The 22453-nt window shown below is 33.6% G+C and overlaps 1 protein-coding gene across 3 annotated transcripts in view; it reads left to right on the forward strand.

Moving 5' to 3' along the window:
- Nucleotides 1–19490, forward strand: part of LOC145668498 (uncharacterized) — a 34172-nt gene extending 14682 nt beyond the window's left edge. For all 3 annotated transcript variants that reach the window (XM_081736457.1, XM_081736454.1, XM_081736456.1), the window contains one exon: nt 15231–19490. In XM_081736457.1, the coding sequence (XP_081592583.1) occupies nt 15435–17153 (1719 nt within the window). In that variant the 5' untranslated portion in view covers nt 15231–15434 and the 3' untranslated portion in view covers nt 17154–19490. The remainder of the gene's footprint in view (nt 1–15230) is intronic.
- Nucleotides 19491–22453: the final 2963 nt, after the last annotated feature.

Here is a 22453-nt window from a genome sequence, read left to right on the forward strand (position 1 = left end):
CTCTCTCCTTCGTCGTCCAACATTTCACTCCGTATAGTATCGCAGATCTCATTACTGTCTTATAAATTTACCATTCACACAATATTCTTGCCACTTTTCTCCATTTTGTCCAACCGTTGCTAATTATACTATTTACATCTTCTAATTCAGAAGTTTTCTGATGCAGTATTAATCCCAAGTATCGGTACTTTAATTTCGTCGTCAATAACACCTTCGTCCAGTCGTATTTTTCTACTTTTGATTACATTTTTCTTGAAAAAATAATGTAAATATTCTATCTTGGTTTTACTGGTTCTAAGCCCATTTCTCTCTAATTCTCTTCTCCAGGTATCTACTTCCTCTTGCTCTGCTGCCTTGGTCTCACTCGTCAGCAAGATGTCGTCCGCAAATAGTATATTCCAAGATGCTAACTCTTGGATATCCTTTGTAAACTCGTCCATCACAATTGCAAAAAGATATAGGATAAGATTAAATCTCTGAAGTTATACTTTAACTATGAACTCTTCTGTTACTCCACACGCGCTCTTCACTCCTGTTCTATATCTGTCGTACATAACATATTGAATTATACAAATTTGTGTGTTCGGAACACACTTCTACTGTATCCACGAAATATAATCCCGTGGCATTCTTATCATACGCCTTCTCTAGGTCGATGGAAACCATATGAAGATCCTTTAGTATCCTCTTTTCCTTTAGCATCCTAAGTGCAAATATTGTTTCCGTTGTCGACTGTCCTGGCATGAATCCAAATTGGTTCTATCGATTCTCTCTCTTCCTTCAATCTTGCTTTTATCACTCAGTTTCAATGCTTAGTTCATAAGTTTTATTCCCTTATAGTTGCCACATTCTTATACTTCGTTAATCGGCACAACATAGCTGCTTCTCCATTTTTTTTTCTTTCTGTTTCCAATATCCCATTAAAAAGTCGAGTAAATCACTGCACTCCTTTTTTTTACTCAAAACCTTCCATTCTTCGATAGGGATATTCGATCCTAGACTTTACTACTTTTTCATCTTTTTCATGGTGTTTTCTACCTCTGCTATGGTCACATTTCGAAAATATATATACAAAGATCACACTTGTCATGAAAGAGTATGAGGTTTAGCGCTTGACCCCTCTCCCTTCCCTTGATAAAATTCTGCGTACGTTACTGACTGTTCAACATATGAATTTGGAACATGAAAACGATTGTGCAAGAAAGGTAACAGAAAGAGATAATATGTGCGATTATCTCTTCAAACAAATTTTCATTATTGTGGGAACAAAAGTTCAATACCTCTTTATGATGGGTTTAATAGCTTGCAATTTCAATTATTTTGTTTGCTACAAACACACTCTACATTTGAGGTATACAGTACTTAACCCATTTCTACTTCGTGTCTCCTGTCTGTTGTCTCTAAATATTTTGTTCCTTTCCGGTTTCAGTGGCAATTTTGACATAATGTTGAACTTCTATCTTCCATACTAGTTTAGGCCTTTCTTTACCCTTGCAGCGTGGCCCGGACATAAAAAGATTAATGTACCATTGTGTTACTTTGCAACATAACGCACTCAATCCCAATCTATTACTCTATATCTGATATTGTAGATGTACTTGTGCGTTCTATTTACGTATCTGGACCTCAATTTTAACGGTTTTTAATCAATTTCAACCATATTTGAAAGAAATGCTAGTGAAACTCAGTAGTTGAATAAATAATATATATTAATAGGTAGCTAAAATCATAGCTTAGTAAACACTAGGTATTAGTAAAATTACAACTGAGCTACTTTTCCTCAGCTATCGCTTACTATTGGGTTATATTACATATCCACCTAACTGTGTGAGGGATAAAGTCATTTCAGTAAATTCTTGCGAGGCATTTTATAAAGTTTTCAAATTGCTTTTGACATTTAACACGTTAATAATCTTGAACAGGGCAGTAGCTCAGTGTAGAACACTCATCTTCAGAGCACAGGGTGTGCTTTTGGAGTTCTGGGATCGTAGTGGAAAGATAAAGGGGAAAACTGACACCATAGTATTGGAGCTGTGCAAATGTGCTTATCTAAACTACTTTTTTCATAAGTTTTTTCTGATTAGGGGTAAATTTTGTAATAGTTTTCTCAATTATTATGAAAGAGAGCGGATTATGTCTAAATCTGCTAAAAATAACATTTATTGAATTTACATGTTATAGCAAAGTACCCACACATCCGTGAAAACTGAATTTCATATACCATTAAATAATAATAATAATAATAATAATAATAATAATAATAATAATAATAATAATAATAATAATAATAATAAGCCGTAAATTTTGTTCTCAGATCTTTAAAAAAATGTAGGAAATTAGACACCTTGTAATAATAAACCCGTGATAGAATGAAGTAAATTAGTACTGATTATTAAAAAAAAAAAAAAAAAAAAAGAAAGAAAGAAAGATAAATTCTAATTTTTAAATGTTTTCCTCGTTTCTTGTATGTACAGTTGATATCGTAAGATTGAACAAGGCCAAGTTGAATTATTCCACTGGAACGTAGTAATAGTCGCGCCGCCCTTGCTTCGGTTCCACACCGAGCGTTTTTATTATTGTTGTGCGGTCAGTAAAGGCTATTTTTATAAACTTTCCTACCGTGAGGTTGAAAAATTTTGAACTGTGAAAAAGCCGTGAATTCGATTACTTAGTGTGAGTGTATAAAATAAATCCTACATTCTTGAGGAGACTTAGTTTAAACCTGAAACACTATATAAAGTATTATTTAAAAGGAAGAAAAAAAGTTCACGTTATTGCTGTAGCTTTCTTTTCCTTTTGCTATAGGCTGATTTTTTCCTTATTACTATACGAGTGGAACCCGTGCTGAAAAAGTGTTTGTGATAAAAGTAAATAGATATTTTTTTTTCATATGGCCGGTAAAAGTATCTTCTGACTGATAAGATTACAGAAAACCTTTTGTGAGAAGTGGCAATAAAAATGATAACGAACATCATTTAATTAACTTTAGGATGTGATTTTCAAGTTCAGTGTGATACCTTGAATGGGTTAAGGAAGTTTTTAACATTATTTCGTGTTGTATTCAGGTCACCTAGGTGAAGATGATCAGATTTGATTAAGGTTCCGTTAGTATTATTTTACTTTTGTTATCTGAAGAATTATTTGATCGGCTTATCAGCGGGACAAACCCTTCCTTTCCAAATGCTTGAGAGTTTTATTGTAAAGATGTGTATGCTTTCACTGCATTAACTTTAATTGTTAAACAATAATGAAGAAGTGAGGAAATGTTGTATTGAAAATGAACTGATTGGCAGAAACTACAAAAGTTGTTTCTTGGTTAAACTAGTTTTTTTTCTTTAATTGATTTGCTTTCTTTGGGTTTACATATGTATAGAAATAAGTTTGTTTGGAATTAATGTCGCTATCCAACAGCGGAATTATGAAGGACGGAATCTACAGCTTAACACTAGAACGGCGGTGTTTCTGATACTCTCTAGAACGGCGGGAGTGGGTCAAAAATGACCCATTCCATTTTTATTAATTATTTGTATTCTAAACCACTAATATTTATTATATAATAAAGCGTGACTTTCACTCAATAAAACAAAATACTTCTTTGAACTCTAGCTTAATATTTATTGATCAATGTATTTTTTGCCAATAATACAAACTTAAGAAACATGCTATTTTTTATAAATATAAGATTGTTGGAATGATATTATTAAATGTATTATATAAAATGTCACTTTATTATATAGTAATATTATATACCATTCTAATTCGTAGATAGTTATTATTCTTAGTTTGTTCAAGCGCATGACATAACTGAACTAAACTAATCTAATCTACACACATCTAAACTTGCAGTCTTACACAGAACAAACTTCAGTCACTCCTGTACAAGAATAAGGGTCATACAAAAACATTGTTTACAAATAAATACGTGACGTATTACACAAAAATATTTTACTAATATGAGTGCAAACGCATCTATGCATTTCTATAACTTTCCTCTCCCTATTTAGAATTTGTAAGAACATAACCTAAAATAGCATATAGACTACAGTCGTAAACTTGCAGTAGTTCAAATCAAAAAAAGTCAGTATAGAGTGATTGTTTTCCAAATAAGATATGCTAGGTTATAATCATGAAAGCTCTGACATAAAAAGAATGGTAAACTACTTGTTCTTTCGAACAACTTCTTTAGAGATTTTACTTCTTTTTTTGAAATATAAATTATCCAAACATACGAGATAGTAAGTTGTCTCTCTTTTAGACCTCTAAACTTTTTGGTTTCAGTAGCTTTGAAATTTCTGGTTACGCCACAGGCTAGTAGTCTAAGAATTCTTGGCAGCGCCGGAAATCGAACCCGGGATTCCTCAATCCGTAGTCAGTCACGTTCACCACTAGACCAGCGGGGCAGTCATACAGTGGCGATCACAGTCAGAGCTTCGACTTTCCTCTCCCAACCCGTCTGGTATATAGGAACCTTGTCCCAACCTGTCTGGTCAGCGTGGGAGCAGTAGACCGAGTCCTCATCCAATAGTGCATCGAATACGGCTGTGGTTCATTTATTCTTTATTTGTGCTATAAACGCTTCTCATGAAACATTTCAACATAGTGATACCAACAAAAAAAGAAGCTATATATTTTCACAATAGCATTCAAATTGTTTGCAAGATTTTTGTTAAAATCATTGAGATTATTATGAATATTTTGTTACGATGTAAGACATAATTTATGTTTAATAATAATAATAATAATAATAATAATAATAATAATAATAATAATAATAATAATAATAATAATAATAATAATAATCCTACCTATTTTATGACGCTTATTTGCAGAAGTATGGTTTTCGGTGCTTATCTCTTCCCCTTCCGATATTTCATCCGAATCATCATATTCGTTGTTATTCGGCAGGTACTCTTCATCTGAAGAAATATATACGCATTCAGCGCCAGACTCGGCCTCACTTATGTCATTGAAATATGCAAGTATTCAATCCGGTGTCATCAGTTTCTTGCTCATAATGAGTGTTTGTAATAGCATACCAGTCCGAAAATAATGAGATTCTCCTAATCAACAGACTCTCTAAAGTATTACTAACTCCAACTAAACTGACAAAAGTGCTGAGAAGCTGGTTTTGAACATGAACTGGAATAGGAGAGTATTATGAGAAAGAACGGTCGCAAGATAACTACGCTAGCCAGCAGTGCTGCTACAATGCAACAAAATATCACTAACAAAAGAGTTGGGTCAAAATTGACCCACGCCGCCGTTCAAGTATAATTGTTTGGTATTTCAAAAGGCAAAGTGTGGATAAGAGTGATACCTAGTAAAGCGTTTTTCACAGTCCTTTGCACCTTTCAAAAACAAACCGCGTAACTTGATGTTTTATCACTGCGCGCACGACTATTAGCTGATTGGTGAAGAGGAAATTGTTTCGTCTGTTTCCCGCAATATTTCTGCTGCAGCACGTTCATGTATTTCTGCTACTGCGATGTGCATTACTCGTCTCACTCTCACACCATTGCCGTGATATAGGGCAAAATACCCAATACTATATAACCCCCCCCCCTCCTTTAAGAGCAACTGAACATTGTTATTTTTCTCCAAACTGTAATTATAGATGAAATTACAATGAGATATGTCAAATAATCAACTGAACGATAAAGAGATGGCGCTGGTATGTAACAGCAAGCATATTTATCATTATGGGAGATTATTTCTTTTTCATCTATTACCTAAATCATTATGCATATCCATGAAAAACAGATGGTACTTTTCCCCCCTTAAGTTCAATTTATTGATGTGCTTTCTTACATTGTATAGCATGGGAATGTACAAATACTAACTTCACTACTACAAAGTAAGTAAATAAATATTCTATGAGAACATGAGAATTAGCTATTACAGGTCTTAATTTTCTTCAAGTGAATTGAACAATGTTGATATCGTTTGATAAAGTATTTGCTTTTCTTCTGCACTTACGGGTTTGCCTTGTTTATGTTTAACAGAATAACTCGGAGCAGCAGGTAATCTGCTGGCTTCCTTGGGCGACATCTTTAAATTGTGGCGCGCACTTTTTGTGTTTTGTCATTTGTTGTAACAGTTTTCCCTTACAAATTCGATTTTGGTTCAAGATTTTGATCCCATATAGACATACTTTGAGTCGAAACCTAAATGTTCTTACTGTGCCTTAACAATACATGAATTACCATAATACATTGTATTTGTTGTGAACTATTTGCTCATGGAAGAATAAACTGTTATTAGTCTCATTTTCAATGTTGCTAACTCATAGTTCTTTTTCAGTTTTCCACAAAGAATGGTTGTCAAACAGTTGTGTCGTTTCATGAAAATGTTCTAAGAAAATAAAAAAGAGAAATCAAGTGAACTCGCTGTTCTTATTGAACATAATAAGTTCCTTATAGTATTTCAGATCTTTGTTTGACCTTTCATTAGAGATGAAAAAATAGTCAATTAAAAAAAAGAGGGAGAGAGAGAGTGTGTGAGGGGGATAGAGAGAAGTTAAAGAGGATAAAACCTGTTTTAGTGATTCACTACGAAGTAATATGAGGCTAACTTTTTCAGTTATAATTTGTATATCGCCTTTTTAAAATGCGATAAGAATAAATGACCATTTAAAAAATGCAAAAACCGAATATTCGGTGCCAGAAATGAAATAATGTAAAAAGAAATCTTCAACATTTAAGAATTTTTATAATATTGGGTAGGAATGTTCATAACTTTTGAGTCTTATTTTTTTCTGTCTGCAGTGAAATTAAGAGGAGGTACTATGTGCATGTTAAATAATGTGTCTTTGTTCCTATGTAGAATCTAAAAAGTTTCTTGGAATTTGTTGAATAAGATGTCGATAGAGTCTTCATACTCTCATGACTGATATTAGTTTATGGCGTAACTTTTCTGTTAGATATCAAATGAAAGGATAAATCACGAGGATTCAAAATATATTTTATAGGTATTTCATTACATATAATAAAGGAAATAAAATAATAAATTCTCTATTCAATAAATAAGTAAACTCAGTAGTTTTCAAGTTCTTGCAGAATAAACAATTGCTTGTTCCAAACACTCGCTCGCCTGTAATGGAAACGTACAAGGAGCTCAATTTTGAAATGAAATCTTTTGAGTTTTACGTCCCACGTTTATGCAGGCTAGGCTAAAGGAGACGGTGATGATGAAACGATTAATGAAATGTTGAAATGAAGAAAGTGGGAGGAAACTGAAGGACCCAGAGCAAACCCACGCACACTTTATTGTCTACCACAAGGTTCACTTGGCGCGAACTGGGATCGAACCAGGAACCCCATGTGCCAGAGGTGAACGCTCAACTATTGAGCCACCGCGGCCCCCCAAGAGCTCAATTTTGAATAGAAGTCGTGAGTACAACTGCACATGTTTCTAGATCTGATAATTAACTCCTTTGTGGCTATATGATCCGCGTACTCGTCGTCGGCCGGGAGACCCGCGTTCGATTTCCGGAGGAAGTTCATGTAGTTCGGATCACTCGTTCGACTGTAGGTTCAAATCTTATAGAACCTTGTTGTTGAAGGGGACTATAAACTTTAATCCATCCATCCAACTATAGATCTGCTAGTAGCAACACTGTCATCATGTAATAGTGGCTCTGAATCCTAACATTTTAGGTAGATTCTTAGCTAGAGGAAACGTTAGGAGTGGGGATAGTAAGTTTTAGTTGTAAGTTACACTGGTAGAAGAAATTCAACGTTCTGCCCTTCTTCCTCCTGATGCGTGTATGCGTTTATATAGTAGTTCAAAGATTCAGGAGAGCAGTGCGTATGCCACTGCAAAAGAGAGAAAATGGTTCCTGATTCTCTTATCACAAGCCCATGCCATTTTATTTTTAATCTCGTTGTTTTTCCCCCTTCAGTTTGTTTATTTATTTATTAGCACAAAATTGCATATAACATTTTTTGTTTAATTAGTTGGCAACATTTGTGCACTGGAGTCTGCATTGTTTACAAGGGGTGCAAAGCTTCGTGAAAATCAGTATACAAATATCTGTTTCAGAGAACGAGCAAAAGCCACAATAATTCGATCCGATTCGTAAAAAAAAAATAGAAAAGTTATTAAAACGTAAAGTTCGAAATGGGTCAAAAATGACCCAGCCGCCGTTCTAGTGTTAAAGTGTGGTCCAAACCACTACTCGGTTTGCAACCAAGCAAAATTTTCCTCTACTGGTCTCGAACCCAGGACCCGACGTCGGCAGTGACGAGTTTGCAGAGTCATCCAAGGAAGACATCTGATAGAAATACTGATCTTGCATACTTGTAAATATTCTAAGAGTCACTTGAGAAAGACAAAAAGATGGACAACTGGATAAATGAAATCACTGTCCAGAGTTGTGTACATTATTAAAAAAAAAAAAAAAAAGGACAGTTTTAAAATACTACAGAGTATAGAACACATAATTTAGTCGAAGTTAGTTCACTGATTCAGAAATTAATTTAAATATTGACGACATACCTTAATAACACTGTTATAGTTATGAAGGTAGAGCTTAAATACTATGATATTCAGTGCCATAAAAGCACACGTTCTTTTTAAATTATGTATTAATAATCTTAATCTTTTGACTAAATGATTTTTTTTTGACACATGAACATTAAGGGAATGTGGATTGTTTGACAAAAGTGAATCCTGAAGCCCTCTGTAGGAGAGGAAAAAAAAACACTACTTCAAGGACCAGCCCTTCAAAGGAGGTCAATCGGCCCGAACAAGTGTAATGTAGTGAATTTTTTTACGCAAGGAATATGTTTCTCTCATCGACCTGCTTTTGGTGATTTAGATAGCTTCTCTTTTGTGAACCTGGAACCTGTTCAACCTCGTATAACGATGATTGAGACTACACTAAGACCACTGGGATCACAAATTTTCAGAACTTAGATATCGGATAGATGGTAATTAAGAATGTTACTTCTCATAGGAAATGTTATGGTGTTGGTATTCTAGCAACAGGTGATTATACTAGGGACCGAATGACTAATTGTAGGAAATCCTCAGTTTATATACCACGGAAGAGAGAATATTAAACGTGGAAAAGTACTACATGTGGTGTCTCAAATTCAAAATCTCGAAGTATGCAGAAAATTTACAGTTTGTTATAATTTGATGCATACACAGCATTACTTGACATAGATCTTATACAGTGGACACAAACATTATTCATATTTGTAGATACATAGCTGTTCTTTTCGTCATGTCTGAATGATTTGAAAAATGGGTAGAGAAACAACTACATATCTATGTGAAAGAAATAAACATAAATAAATAAAAATTTCGATTAATCATACCGAAATTATGAAATATTAATTTCCATGTTTTTTTTTTTTTATTTATTTATTTTTTAAGATTGTGTTTCTACAATATCAATAAAAGAAGTAAATGTGGTTCGAATAATTTGTGTTGATTTTCGCTCGGAACCATTTATACATATATACAGATTTGTTTTTAATATGTATGAAACTCGTGTGCAGTCATTTTGGTCCCACTCTTTCTTCAGCTAAACTTCAGCATCGCTACTCGTATAGAGACTATCGTGGAGTTATTGACTTCAGTTTTAAATTTATTGAAGTATCTTTAAAAATAACTAAATACACAACTCACAAAACAAATGTGCAAGTTAAAAATAGTGGTAAACACAGAAAATAATCACTACAATTTAATAACCCTTTTAAAAATACCAGAAACTTCCAATTAAATCAGGCAAAATGTATGGTAGAAACACACAAATCGCTACAGTTTAATATTGTCTATATGAAAATAAATCAATTTAAAAAAAGAGAACGAAACCTCCAATTTAGTATGTCAGAGATACTGTATGTGGTAGAAACATTACTATTTAATGATCATTTTGCGAATCTTATGGAATTATGGAACTTGGAGGAATGACTTTATTCTCGCTTTTGCGTTTACTTGAAATCGAGACTGTGTATGAGGTCTGAATCTATAATGAGCACTCAAAGATTGATCAATCATTCTTGATTCTGTGCTGTCCTTAATTCTTAATCTCTTCTAAAAGTGAAAATGGTCTTTCAGCAGAACAGTTTATTGCTGGAGTTCAATTATAAATGTTGAGTTTAGAGTACACATTTGAATAGGTGTCACACATTTGAGTTGACATCACTAATTTTATTTAAAAGCCAGTAAGACTTACCTACAGAGAAACGGAAGAGAGAGAGAGTGAGTTGTTACCATCTTATTTCTTCATGGATCATCTTTGAAAATTGGTAAATTATTCACTAAAGCTTTGTCGGAATCGTAAATGGCTCGAAATTTCTCTGCAGCATCATAAATTGAAGTAGCTTCTAGTTTCGTGATATTCGAAAGAAATTAATATATTAAATTACATTCCATGCAGAAAGTATATCCTTCTGTAATTCATTGTGAAGAATTCGTGTGATCTTAAATATATTTTCATTCTCCATGTCTCGTCATCATCATTGAGTCAATCTGATCCTGTCCCTCCTTTAGGACTTTCTACTTCCGCTTCTCACTAGTGGTCCAACGAAAGACTGCCTACGTTTAATTTGACGCCTTGGTCTGGAAATCTCAACAGCTGAAGATGGAATTGATTCCGGACTTCTGAACTTTGTAACTTTTCAGCTGAATCCTTCTAAATGGGGAAATAAGTCTTAAGCTCAGTTTAAAACAGCAAGAGAGACATCCTTTTCAACAGCAATTGAAATGTCCACATTCTTGGTTTGCAGTTTTTTATATGCTTCTTATCAAACTGCTCTACAGATTATAATTGCTGTAATTACTCTACAGATTATAACTGCAGTGATATCATGAATACTTCCTTAATACAATTCAACTTTCAAAGAGACCCTCAGTTCATGTCTGACTCGACTCTTCATTTTCTGAATGCAAAGCACTTCTTTCCAATCGGCTCTCAGGCTCTTACAAGCATCCTTATGTGTATACCATTTAGTTGTTGACAGGGATTTCAATGTTATACATGCAGAATAAATAAATAAATAAATAAATAAATAATAATAATAATAATAATAATAAAAAAAAATTAACAGTCTTGCATCCGATTAGGAAATGAAACGTTCTTCTGCAGTCGGCCATGTGGAGAGCTACATTGTATGTCTATCTCATGTTCAAGTGGTACACTGATTGTAACATACTATTTTAATGCCACAACACTAATCTAATTCGGGTTCATAATTATAAAAGCAATATAAAATTAACATATTTTTGCTACTAGCTATATTTTGCCGCCCTCTGCAGCTTCAGGTATTGCACATGCCTAAGTACGGTCTTCCATATACATGTGCAGAAAATACTTTTGATTTTAATAACTTACAACATTCATGTTCCCTTGGTTTGTATTTAAACGAAAATTTAGTATGTAGATATCACCTCTAGAAATTAAAATTTTCAAGAAGTCCAGTTGTTAAGCTACGGATGCAGTCGATATATTTTGCACCTTTGTCAATATAGTCGAGCAAAGTTAACTTCGGTTTCTCTGTGTAACAACAGGCATTTAAGCAAACAAATAGATTAGATACAATAGTCTTAAAGTCCTTATGAAACAGCTAAGTTATGAAGGACGGGACTTACTGCTTAAAGTGACATCCGAACCACTACTCATTTTGCACCTGAGATGTATTTTGTGGTCCCATCCGAAATCGAAGCTAGGACCCCTGGATTGCAAGCGAAAATTAGACACAATTAATGCTGTTGGTTTAAGATATAGGAAACGTGACCCTGAAGTTGACACAATTTGTGGCATTTTTGCTTTTAAATTTATTTTTTGTTTAAATATTTTTGTAAACACTTGGTTTAAACCTGCCAATCCCGGTAAATAACAACTTCTGACTATAATGTCCAGGAAAATCAGAGGTGAGTGGATCCGGATTTGTTTAACTAAAAAGAGGAATGATACTTGTAAGTTTTTTTTTCCTACTACAAAATTTTGAAAATTTGTAGTATTAAAAAAAGCGGAGAGGTAGGGGAAGAAGAGGATAGCATTTACTAATTTGGAATTCCGGCCACAAACTATCGGCACTCCTAGCAAGTGCCTTGAGTATGTTCTCAAGCTTGAAATGAAGTGTTTGGTCTTTGTGGAGAAAGAAAGCCAGGTTTAGTTTTAAAAACAGGCTAGACCAAGAAACGACTATGTTTCTTTAAAGCAACCCTTCTCAAACTTTGAGGGTCACTTGTATTAGAATGTTCTATGGACTACTACCCTAATCTTATGCCCCTTTGAAAGCAAATATACTGTATATATGTATGTGTTTTGAGCATATATTAATACCGGTTTGCTTATACTTTCAAAATAGTTGTAAATTTGTTACTAATTGAAGATGCATATATATATATATATTTTCATGAAGGCTGTTAAGAATATTTTTTGGGTCATCTATATTCCGGTTCGTATCCACATACAAATACACGCTAGACATGATATAGTTCTGCATGTGAAAAGTCCACAAGGGCTTATGGCTTAACTAATTTATGTTAACAAGACAGACAACGGCCATTCAAAATCGGCCTTAAGGTAGTTCGAATTTCTTCATGTAATTTGAGATTTTGAAGACTGTTGTTGATTGACTGAATGTCTGATTTAAACAACTGTGATTTAAGGAAAGCCGAAAGTTCATGAACGAAGAAAGCTCACCATTGTATACTATCCTGTGCGCGAAGCTAATCTAATCTTTCTAACATACTGTTTCTTATTATTCTGTCTCCTCCTTCGCAGTCTGCTAAATGTCTCTTCCGGAAACACTTTCAGACTAAAGCCATAAACCGTTTATGTGAGCGACGTTTCCTGCCCACATTTAACTTTTGAATTTTGTTCTTATTTATTTATTTTGCGTTCAGAAGACCACAGTATTGTACATTTGTACATGTGGTATAGAGCATGTCAAATCCTATTATTATCTACGTATATAATACACTACTACTATAGTTCCTTATACATTACATTAGTCTTACAACATGATACATATATATATATATATATATATATATATATATATATATATACATAGAAATACCACACCTTATCTATTCATGTACCTGGTTTTACTCATAGTGCGAGAATCTGTAGTTTTTTTTTTCTTTTTTACATTATACTATCTTCATTTAGTATTTAGGAAACACGTTTTGAAGATATTTGATTATAATAATATATAAATAAGTATGACTACTCATGTAATAATAAAATAAATACCTTCCTATTGATTCATACAACTACAAGTTTCTAGCTTGAGCATGTTCATAAAATTCCGTGACAGTATAAAAGCAGTGCTCTTGTAGGTACTTTGTTAGTCTTTGTTTAAAAAGGTGATCGGATTTTGAGTTTCTTATGTTGATGGGTAAGCTGTTATAAATTTGTATTCTTGTATATTTTGGACCTTTTTGGTAAAGAGCTGTATTATGAATGGGAATTGCAAGATCGCTTTTGTTTCTGGTATTGTATGTATGAATGTCACTGTTGCATTTAAGAGACGGTTTCAGGTATTTTCTTATAAAGATTGCCGTTCGTAATATATAAAGGCAAGGCAGTGGGAGAATTTTAAGCTCACGAAATATTCTTTTGCATGATACTCTTGATTTTGTACCTTTTATTGTTCTCAGTATCTTTTTTGAATCTTAAAAATTGTCTTACTTTCTGCTGTGTTTCCCCAGTGTACTATTCCATACGTAAGTAGACTCTCAAACTGACTATGATAAATACATTTTAATGCTGATATGTTGAATGATGTTTTCACACTTAAGGCATAGTGCACTTTACAAAGTTTCTTTTGGAGTACAGATACGTGCCTATCCCACGTTAGTGTATCACTTACCCAGAGTCCTAGAAATTTCGTTGCTTTAACGTTATCTATAAATTTATTTTTAATAGATATGATTGGATTATTTACATTTCTATTACGAGAGTGATGAAAGTTTATTACTGTAGTTTTATCGGTATTTAATTTTAATTTATTATTTTCAAGCCATGAGTTTAATTCTTCTATTGTTTGTTCGATACTAACTTTCATTTTACTGTCAGTGTATTCAGTAATGGCTAGACTTGTTCCGTCAGCCAGTATAATCGTTGAACTCGTAACTGCTAAAAGCTGTTTGTTTTAATTATACTATAACTTGACACATTAAATAAAGAACTTGGGAGGGACTTAATAGAAATAGTTGAGTATTGATAAGCAAGGAACAGGGTTTATGGTACTCACTTTATAAATATAGAAAAATACTTATTGAAATCAGTTCTCTTTAGAGGTTGAATGTTCATGATTCATTATAATATGGTTTTGCGAATAAGTAGCACAAAGTAACTAGTGTATTTTTTTATGGAATTAGTAGTTCTAATGCACATTTTTAATTACATTACCTTTATACCAGTAAGCAGTCTTTAATCCGACACGTTCGGGACCACAGCCGTACCGGATTATCGAACGTCAATATAGTTTTAACGTCAGTGATAAATCACTCTTAATAAAAAATGTAAACAATTAATATATACGCACGTTCTCAACCTGTGTACACGATATAAATATTCTATTGTACAAAGTATTTCGCCACTCTAACAATTGCAGAATTTAGAACATTTATCTTACTTATAATTCAATAGAGTACATTCAGTCATTGAGTATTTATTTAATTGAATCACAAATATCACTCATTATGAAGTTTCTGTTTCGCCTTTTTCGAGACTTAATTATCTCTATTTTTTGCTGTATACTGAGTGTCACCTGCGTATACTTATTAGTTTTACCACCACTTGAAGAAGTCGTGCTGGGTTGCTTCGAATCGAAAACATTATACAGTATAATGCATGTACACAATTGTAATATTGTGCAAACATGATGTACAGTTCGCTAGAAAATAAGAAACATTGTACTAAAATGAAAACTGACAGTCACGCTGCAAACTGAGCGAGCTAAAAACTCGAGCAGCGCAAAAGCAGGAACTAGCTGTCAAGGTTAACAAACGCCCGAATCCACTAAATAATAATAATAATAATAATAATAATAATAATAATAATAATAATAATAATAATAATAATAATAATAATATAAAAAAAACGCAAACGACTCATTGATGCCGGATTAAAGAGCGCCTACTGTATTATGAACCTGATCATTTTTATCATTAATAGTTTTTTTTTTTTTTAATTTATTGTTTACTCTGTATTTTTCTAAATAGCCAATACAAATTATATTTCTTATTTTGTATATTTTCAGTCCCGCTGTTTAGTTTGCAAAAGGCTCTTCTGTTGCTGGGATGATCTTCTAGTGCACGAGGCCAAAGTTCACAAATTGTTTATTTATCTTTGTGCTGTGTGTAACAAAGGATTTGGATCAAGAAAAGGACTCACTCTTCACTTGTCAGACCATCTTCCACTGTATTGCCAACATTGTAATAAAACTTTGCGTTCCAGTGCTGAAATGGAAAATCACTCGGGCTTGGAAAATCATTTGCTAACTTCTTTGCCAAAGGAATCAATGGAGCAAGAAGTGGAGGCTTCAGAAGCTAAAGAAGACAAAAAGAACGAACTCTCCAATAAAGAAAATGAAAATGTGTTTACGGGAGAAAGTGCAGAGGAAACGGGTGGAACATCGAGTGTGGAAAATAAAGTGCAAAGTGACGTAGAGCTTGATCTCAAACATTCAGGTTATAACGATAAAAATGAAATTTCCAGTGAAGATAGTAAAGAAACTGAGAAACTTACAGCAGCTGCGGATACAGCGGTAGTCTTAAGTGAAGTGGTTCAACCAGAAGTGTCAATGAAGGAGTCTTCTGAAGTTGATCATAGTGAGGTAAGTTTGAATAATAATGGTGAATCGGAAAATCTCGCTGCTAATTCAGATTCCATCATTCAAGACAACGTTACTGAAAATTCTGAAGGCGGAACAAATCTAAAACGAAGTATTGACGAAGAACTTACTGAAAATAAGAACATTAACAAAGAAACCATCCAATCAGGTATCGAAAGTACTAGAGAGGAAAGAGCCGAGGAAATTCCAATGGACACCAACGATGCAGATACTCCTTGCATTGTTGAAGATCAAGAAAATAAGCGGAAAACTTTGAAGGCTCGCCGATCAAAATTCACTAAAGCAAGTCTTGTTTCATATACCGACTCTGCAGACAAGAAACCACTTGCTGCTGTACAACCCAGAAAATCATCCTTAATAGATGAAGCTGAAAATGTGACTCCTGTGCAAACTGTCCCTAAAGACCACGATAACGATCAACATGAAATAAATGTAAATATTCCCAGTGACGAAAATAGGGAGCCAAACTTGGGAAGAAGTGGTTCTTCAATTGAATGCGAATACATTTCAAATCGAAATCAACCTAAAGCTGATGCAAGTACCTCATTAAAATCTGCACCCTATTATACCAATAAAGATGAATTACAGGAGGAGGATTTCATATTGAGATGGTCTCCAAACCCATTACCTGATAACTATCCATTGACTACACCATTTGTACGCAGTTCTGATGGTACTAATCCTAAAAGCAATGATATCAGACATACAACGCAAAGTTCAATCAAGCAGCCAGGATTGCGGAAAGTCACTCCGTTTAGAGTACGGTTTGCAGACGAACGTTCGGTTACCATGTCAAGTAATGATGAAAGAGGAGCATTTAGTTCTACCCCTAATGAAGGAACCAGGACAGGTATCACTACCTCCACACCAAGTATCTTTTCAGTGTTTTCTAGGTTTGTGAAGTCAGCCTTCGACGGTTTATCATCCATTTCATCTCAGTCAGATCGAAATAGTGACGTCAACATGTTGCCACGAAATTCGACACCGGAAGTTGCTGAATCTTTCACGACGGAATCGCATCCAACGAATTTGAAGAGGAAACGAGAACAAGAGGAAGTGACAGACATTCGCAAACGATTTTCTGTGCGGCCTCGGCGTCCTCTTCGGTCTACTCCTGATTACTTGAAAAATCTAGCAACGACTGGTTCGAGATTATTTACTACCACTTCGTCCTCTAGGTTTTATCGTCGTACTGATGAAACACCACTCAAATCTATTGGATTAAGTTCAACCGACTCACCCGAGCTACACAGCACTAGTCAAATAAGTGGGTGCGCACCGTTAGATGCAAGCTCACTTGAAGAGCAAAAGTACTTTGGACTTGGATAACAGAGTAAGTGAGCAGTACATACTGTATATTTAAGGTTGTGTGTTCAGTTGTAATGGTTATGTTAATCTCACCTACGAATTTTGTTCTGAAATTTCACCTGAAACTTTTAGGTGTAAAGGCTGTGAAAGTTTCCTAAGCTACTATATTTTCTGCAACTTTAATTTTGATTTACAGTTCACTGAAATGAGTTTAAAGTAATACTTTTGAATGTAATTATTTTCATATGTGTTAAATTGAGCATATAAATACTTGTTGGTTTAATTAGTAAAGTACAATATATCATATAGGACGTGATATATCTAGAATATTGTATACTTGTAGATTTGGAAGATTAAAAAATGTAAGATGACTTTTGAAAAAAAGTGGTATAACAGTTTTTGAGCTATGAAAAGCTTATTTAATGTGGAAATCATTAATGTACAGTATGATACAGTAAAATAAAATATTTACCTTCCTGTATTGTAATTTCATTTTCTCACCTATATTTCCGTTACTATTTGGCCGTTACTTTCTTTAAGGGACGTGGATTAAAAGAAAATGGAGAGCCTTTAACTTGGATCACATTCCTATTATTTTCTCAAAAATGCATGTTCAATTCATTTGCTACTGGGTATACTAATATCCAATTGTACGAAACACGCCAAATCCAATTTTGTCTACTATTTAGATTTCAAATGCACAGCAAACTACACACATGATCACAAATGTCATTTGAGACCATTATCCAACTAATCACTGTGGTCTTTAGAATCATCGTAATATTCCGATTCACAATTTCTTCTGTTTTGAATTTTTCACAGAAATTGTAAATGGGAATATTACAATTTTTCTGAAGATGAGAGTGGTTAGTTTTATAATGATCTGAAATTACATGACATGACATGTATGGTGTTATTTGCTGTGTACTTGAAATCCGTGAATAGCAGACAAAATTGGATTTGACGTTTTGACGTGTTTCGTACAACTGGATATCAGCATACATACCTGTAAATTAATTGGACATACAGTTTTGAGACAATAAGAGGACTGTGATTTTTTTCTTTCGTCCTTTAAGAAAATAACAGCCAAATAGTAACTGAAATATTAGGTGAGAAAATAAAATTACAGCGTACGAAGATAAATATTTTATTTTACTTCATTATGTATTAATATGAAAGTATGTAAAAGAAAGAAAATATACATGTTATGTAAAATTGTAAAACAGTGCATTTATTGATAAAGTTACAAGTTTTTAAAGTGTTACAATTGAAGACTGAAAGTAAATAAGTTTCTTAGTGCCATGTAACAACTTTCCAGAAAATTGATTTTGTGTGTGTGTGTGTGTGTGTGTCAAAGGTCTATAAATGTATATCTTCTGCTATGTATAAAAGCTCAACATAACGACAGACTGCCATGTCTAGACTTATATTTTCCTTTGTTATGGGGTGATGGTCACATGTGTGTTGCTATTAAATAATGTATTTTCACAAAATGATGTTTTTAGCTAACTTCGTCATCTGTTGCAGTGGTATTCAACTTTTTCCCCCCGAATATTCTAACAATACTTTTCTATTAAAACAATGCCCTCGAGATTAAAACAATAGTTACTGTTACAGTAGAGACAAGAGATAGTAAATTGTCCCCAAGCGTCACAAAATGGAAAATACTATTGCTTATAAATACAACCTAGCATACAACAAAGTGTGAAAATCTAATTAAGGCATAAACATAGTTTTTTAGAAAAAGTTACAATTTCAGGGTGGCACTTACATTGTTTTCTACAGCGAGTCAATTGGGTTTGTGAAACAAAAAATTTAAACACTTGTGAATATGAATAAAATAACAAACGCAAAATTTCATTGTTGGCGGTAGACAGTACAGTCATAAGCAATTGAGATTCTTGGAAATATGTGGCAATACAAATTCGCTTTGTCACAAATGATTTCCATTATCATTCACGAAATATGTATTATACTTTATATATGTATTATTCTTCTTTTAAATTTTACGTATCTTTTAAGAAGTCATCGCGTACCCCAGGTTAAATACCATTGGTGTATTGTATACAATTGTTCGAAACAATTTACCTGAGAAACTATTGTCGAAAGGTTGGGTTTGGGAATTACCGAGGAAGTGATTATAAGTGAGAACAGAAATAATAATTTGAAGAGTCCTCTTGTATATTGAACTAGTGATATAATGTATGTGTTATTGTAAAGTAAGTTACAAGACTAAATGCAAAAAGAACAAGACAACATGTATTTGAGCACACGGTTTCTTATTGTAAGTTAATTTGATATTTTTAATAATGGAAAAATTTCATTAAATTTCTGTTTATAAAAGTAATGACTAATCAATGCTTGTATACTTGATACCATAACTCATTCTCAATCTTTTCCTTCAATCCAGTTTCCTAACTTTGTTTCTGTATACTGTTAAACCACAGGGAAAGAAACTATCCACCCTCCCTTACTCTACTGACCGAAGGCTCCAAATAACTCTTCTATTCAAATGTCTACAACTTGTTTTCGAGCAGAATACTTACGCATGCATGCGTACATATGTAATCTATATTACACTCATCGAAAAAAAACAATTGATCTCAAACTGCAAAAATTAGTTTGCAGACGTAAGTGCAATATAGACGTATTAGAAGCACGTAGCTTGATTCAAGCTTTTTATTATTATTATTATTATTATTATTATTATTATTATTATTATTATTATTATTATTATTGTACATTATCTCTGCTTTATAAGTTTTTTTTTTTAAAATTACGTAATACATTATTATTTTTCTTGTTTCGTGAACCGAATAGTCAATGCATCATAATCGAGAAAACTATGGAAGAAAAAATGGTCACTTTCTTATTATGGCTTGCGAATCAGTTACTATAGAGATTGACAAACTTTTCGGTAAATCATACAAATGACGTAATGGATATTGTGTAAGTCTCTTTTTGTCCCAAGGTAGCCCTGTAATCTAAAAGAGACTGAGGAATAAATAATGAAATTAATTGTAAAAGGGCAATTCATACCTTGAGCGGGATTCGATAGTGCAACAGACAAGCCTTGCAAACGCCTAGCTTATTGAGTTGGACCTCTCAATCGTGCCACCTGAGGTACCGGTGAAAAATAAAAATGTGTGAAAGGAACCCACTGAGTTCAACATGCTTTGTTTTTCCACGGTCTCATTTGAGGAGAGAATATTGTTCTATTTTCTATTCTTCATTGTATTTTTTTTTTTTAAATAGCAATTGTTTAAAGCAACTTTAACAATTAGAATAACTAAGTAGGTTGTTAAGGTAATAGATTTATAACTTGTAGTGATATCAGTTTTTTATTAGCTTTCTACATAAGGAGTATTATCTTTCATATGACTAGAATTTGGGATGTGGTGCCAGTTTTAAGTTCTCAGATTAAACCAGCTATTTCCTATTACAAGAAGGACACTACCTGAGTACACATTTGGTCTGAAAATGAAAGTGCACCGGTCTGTCTTCCAGAACTTATTCAGTAATAATTCAAAACCACAATATCAAGATGGTTGGTTTCAATTATAGGAAATCATCCACCCTTTGTTAGTACCTATTGTACCTACAATAGACCTTGAGACCATCAGGATTGAAAACTACAAGTTTTATCTGCGCCTTTTTCGACCAGTGTACCGCATGGCATGGTTGAACGGATTAAGGCCATAAACTAGCGTGTTCGCAAAACTTTTCTGACAGTTTCGAGTACCGCTGAAGATATGGGTATTATGATTGCTCTTTCACAGTGTATTTTGTTGTTATTCTTCCTATAGCCTATAGTGCATAATCATGGGTACGGAAAACTCAAATAAATAAACAAAACAAAATTTCAACCGATATGCAGGACCATTGTCGACCCAGCATATAGATCTCTCCCCATGCACGGATCTCGTAAATACTATCCAGTTGTTTAGCATGATGTGCTTCAACAGCACGCTCATGAACAATGAATCTTCCAGTACACAGATCCATCACAGTTCTACAGACGAAGACCATCTTGGCCTCGAACTTCCTTGTTGAACGATTGGTTTATCCTCTTGTCTCTTGTGACGATTCGTTGTCAAAACTTCATATCCAGTGGAAAGCAATTTTATTCAGGATTTCCCATTAAAAAAATAAAATAATAATAAACTACTCACATTTGGAGGATTTATTCCAGATGAAGGCATTTTAAAACTTTCTCTTAGACCTTTGTTGCAAGAATTATTAATTATAGTATCTGTTGTTAGCTCCCGGCGTAAGCATACGGGAGCTTGTAGTTTCACTCCAGGTGTATATGTAGTACTTTATTTCTCGGTATCTTCTGGCCGGATCTGAATCAAATTCGGTTGGGAAATAGACCATGGCTAAATGAATAAAAAGATGATGCTATATTTGGTAGGTGGACTCGGATAACCTCGGCTCATGCATGTAGTACTTTATTTTTTGGTAACTACTGGTCGGCATTGAACTGAATTAGGTGGGCAAATAGCCCATGGTCTAGAGAATTAAAATTGCTATATTTGGTAACAGGGCTCGGCCAGGTACAAACTCGGTTCTATAGTAGAGGTTGTGTTCCACAGTTCTGCACGCTGGGAGATTCTGGGTTCGGTTCACATAGACTTTTTTTTTTTTTAATTTATATTGATAGACAAAGAATAGTTTAAATTTTCACCACTCAAGTACTTGTGTTGCAGCCACAAAATTTGTTTTGGTTTATACTTAATTTAGTAGTCGTAGCAAATGCGTATTACCCGAGCCAAGTACTTAATTCAATAAGTATATAGTTTTTACTCACAGACTGTTTTTAGCGATATGGTAGGTTTATCGTTATGCTAGCCTATTTAAGTAATATGAATTCTTGCTTTTAAAAGTAAGGATAATATTGCACCCCCAGAATAAGACTGTCGTAATTCAAAATAGTTTTAAATTATCAATTTTTAATAAGTAATCATTGAAATTTGTATGTATAAGAAAAATTTTCTCTGCAGCAATTAATACTATATACGTACATTGAAATAGTGCTACGATTTCCCAAAACAGTATAGATTTCATTAGATAAAAGTATTTTTTGGGCCTAGTTGCATAATTAAAATTTTAGTGTTTCGATAGTTTTATTCTGGGGTACGATATCCAATTTTGTCAAATTACAGGATAATGTCCTTTCGGAAATTGCAATTAACATGAAAAGTAACCTATAGACTGGTCGTTAAAAAAAAGTCTGTTTTATTTGTATTTTTCTTACAACCTAGTAAGGAAAAACCCGTACACCGTAATATGTTACAAGATTGTGTAACAGGGTCTACCAC

This window comes from Thermobia domestica, chromosome 13, assembly GCF_964235325.1.
Source record: "Thermobia domestica chromosome 13, izTheDome1.hap1.1, whole genome shotgun sequence".
NCBI classification, from domain to species: Eukaryota; Metazoa; Arthropoda; class Insecta; order Zygentoma; family Lepismatidae; genus Thermobia; species Thermobia domestica.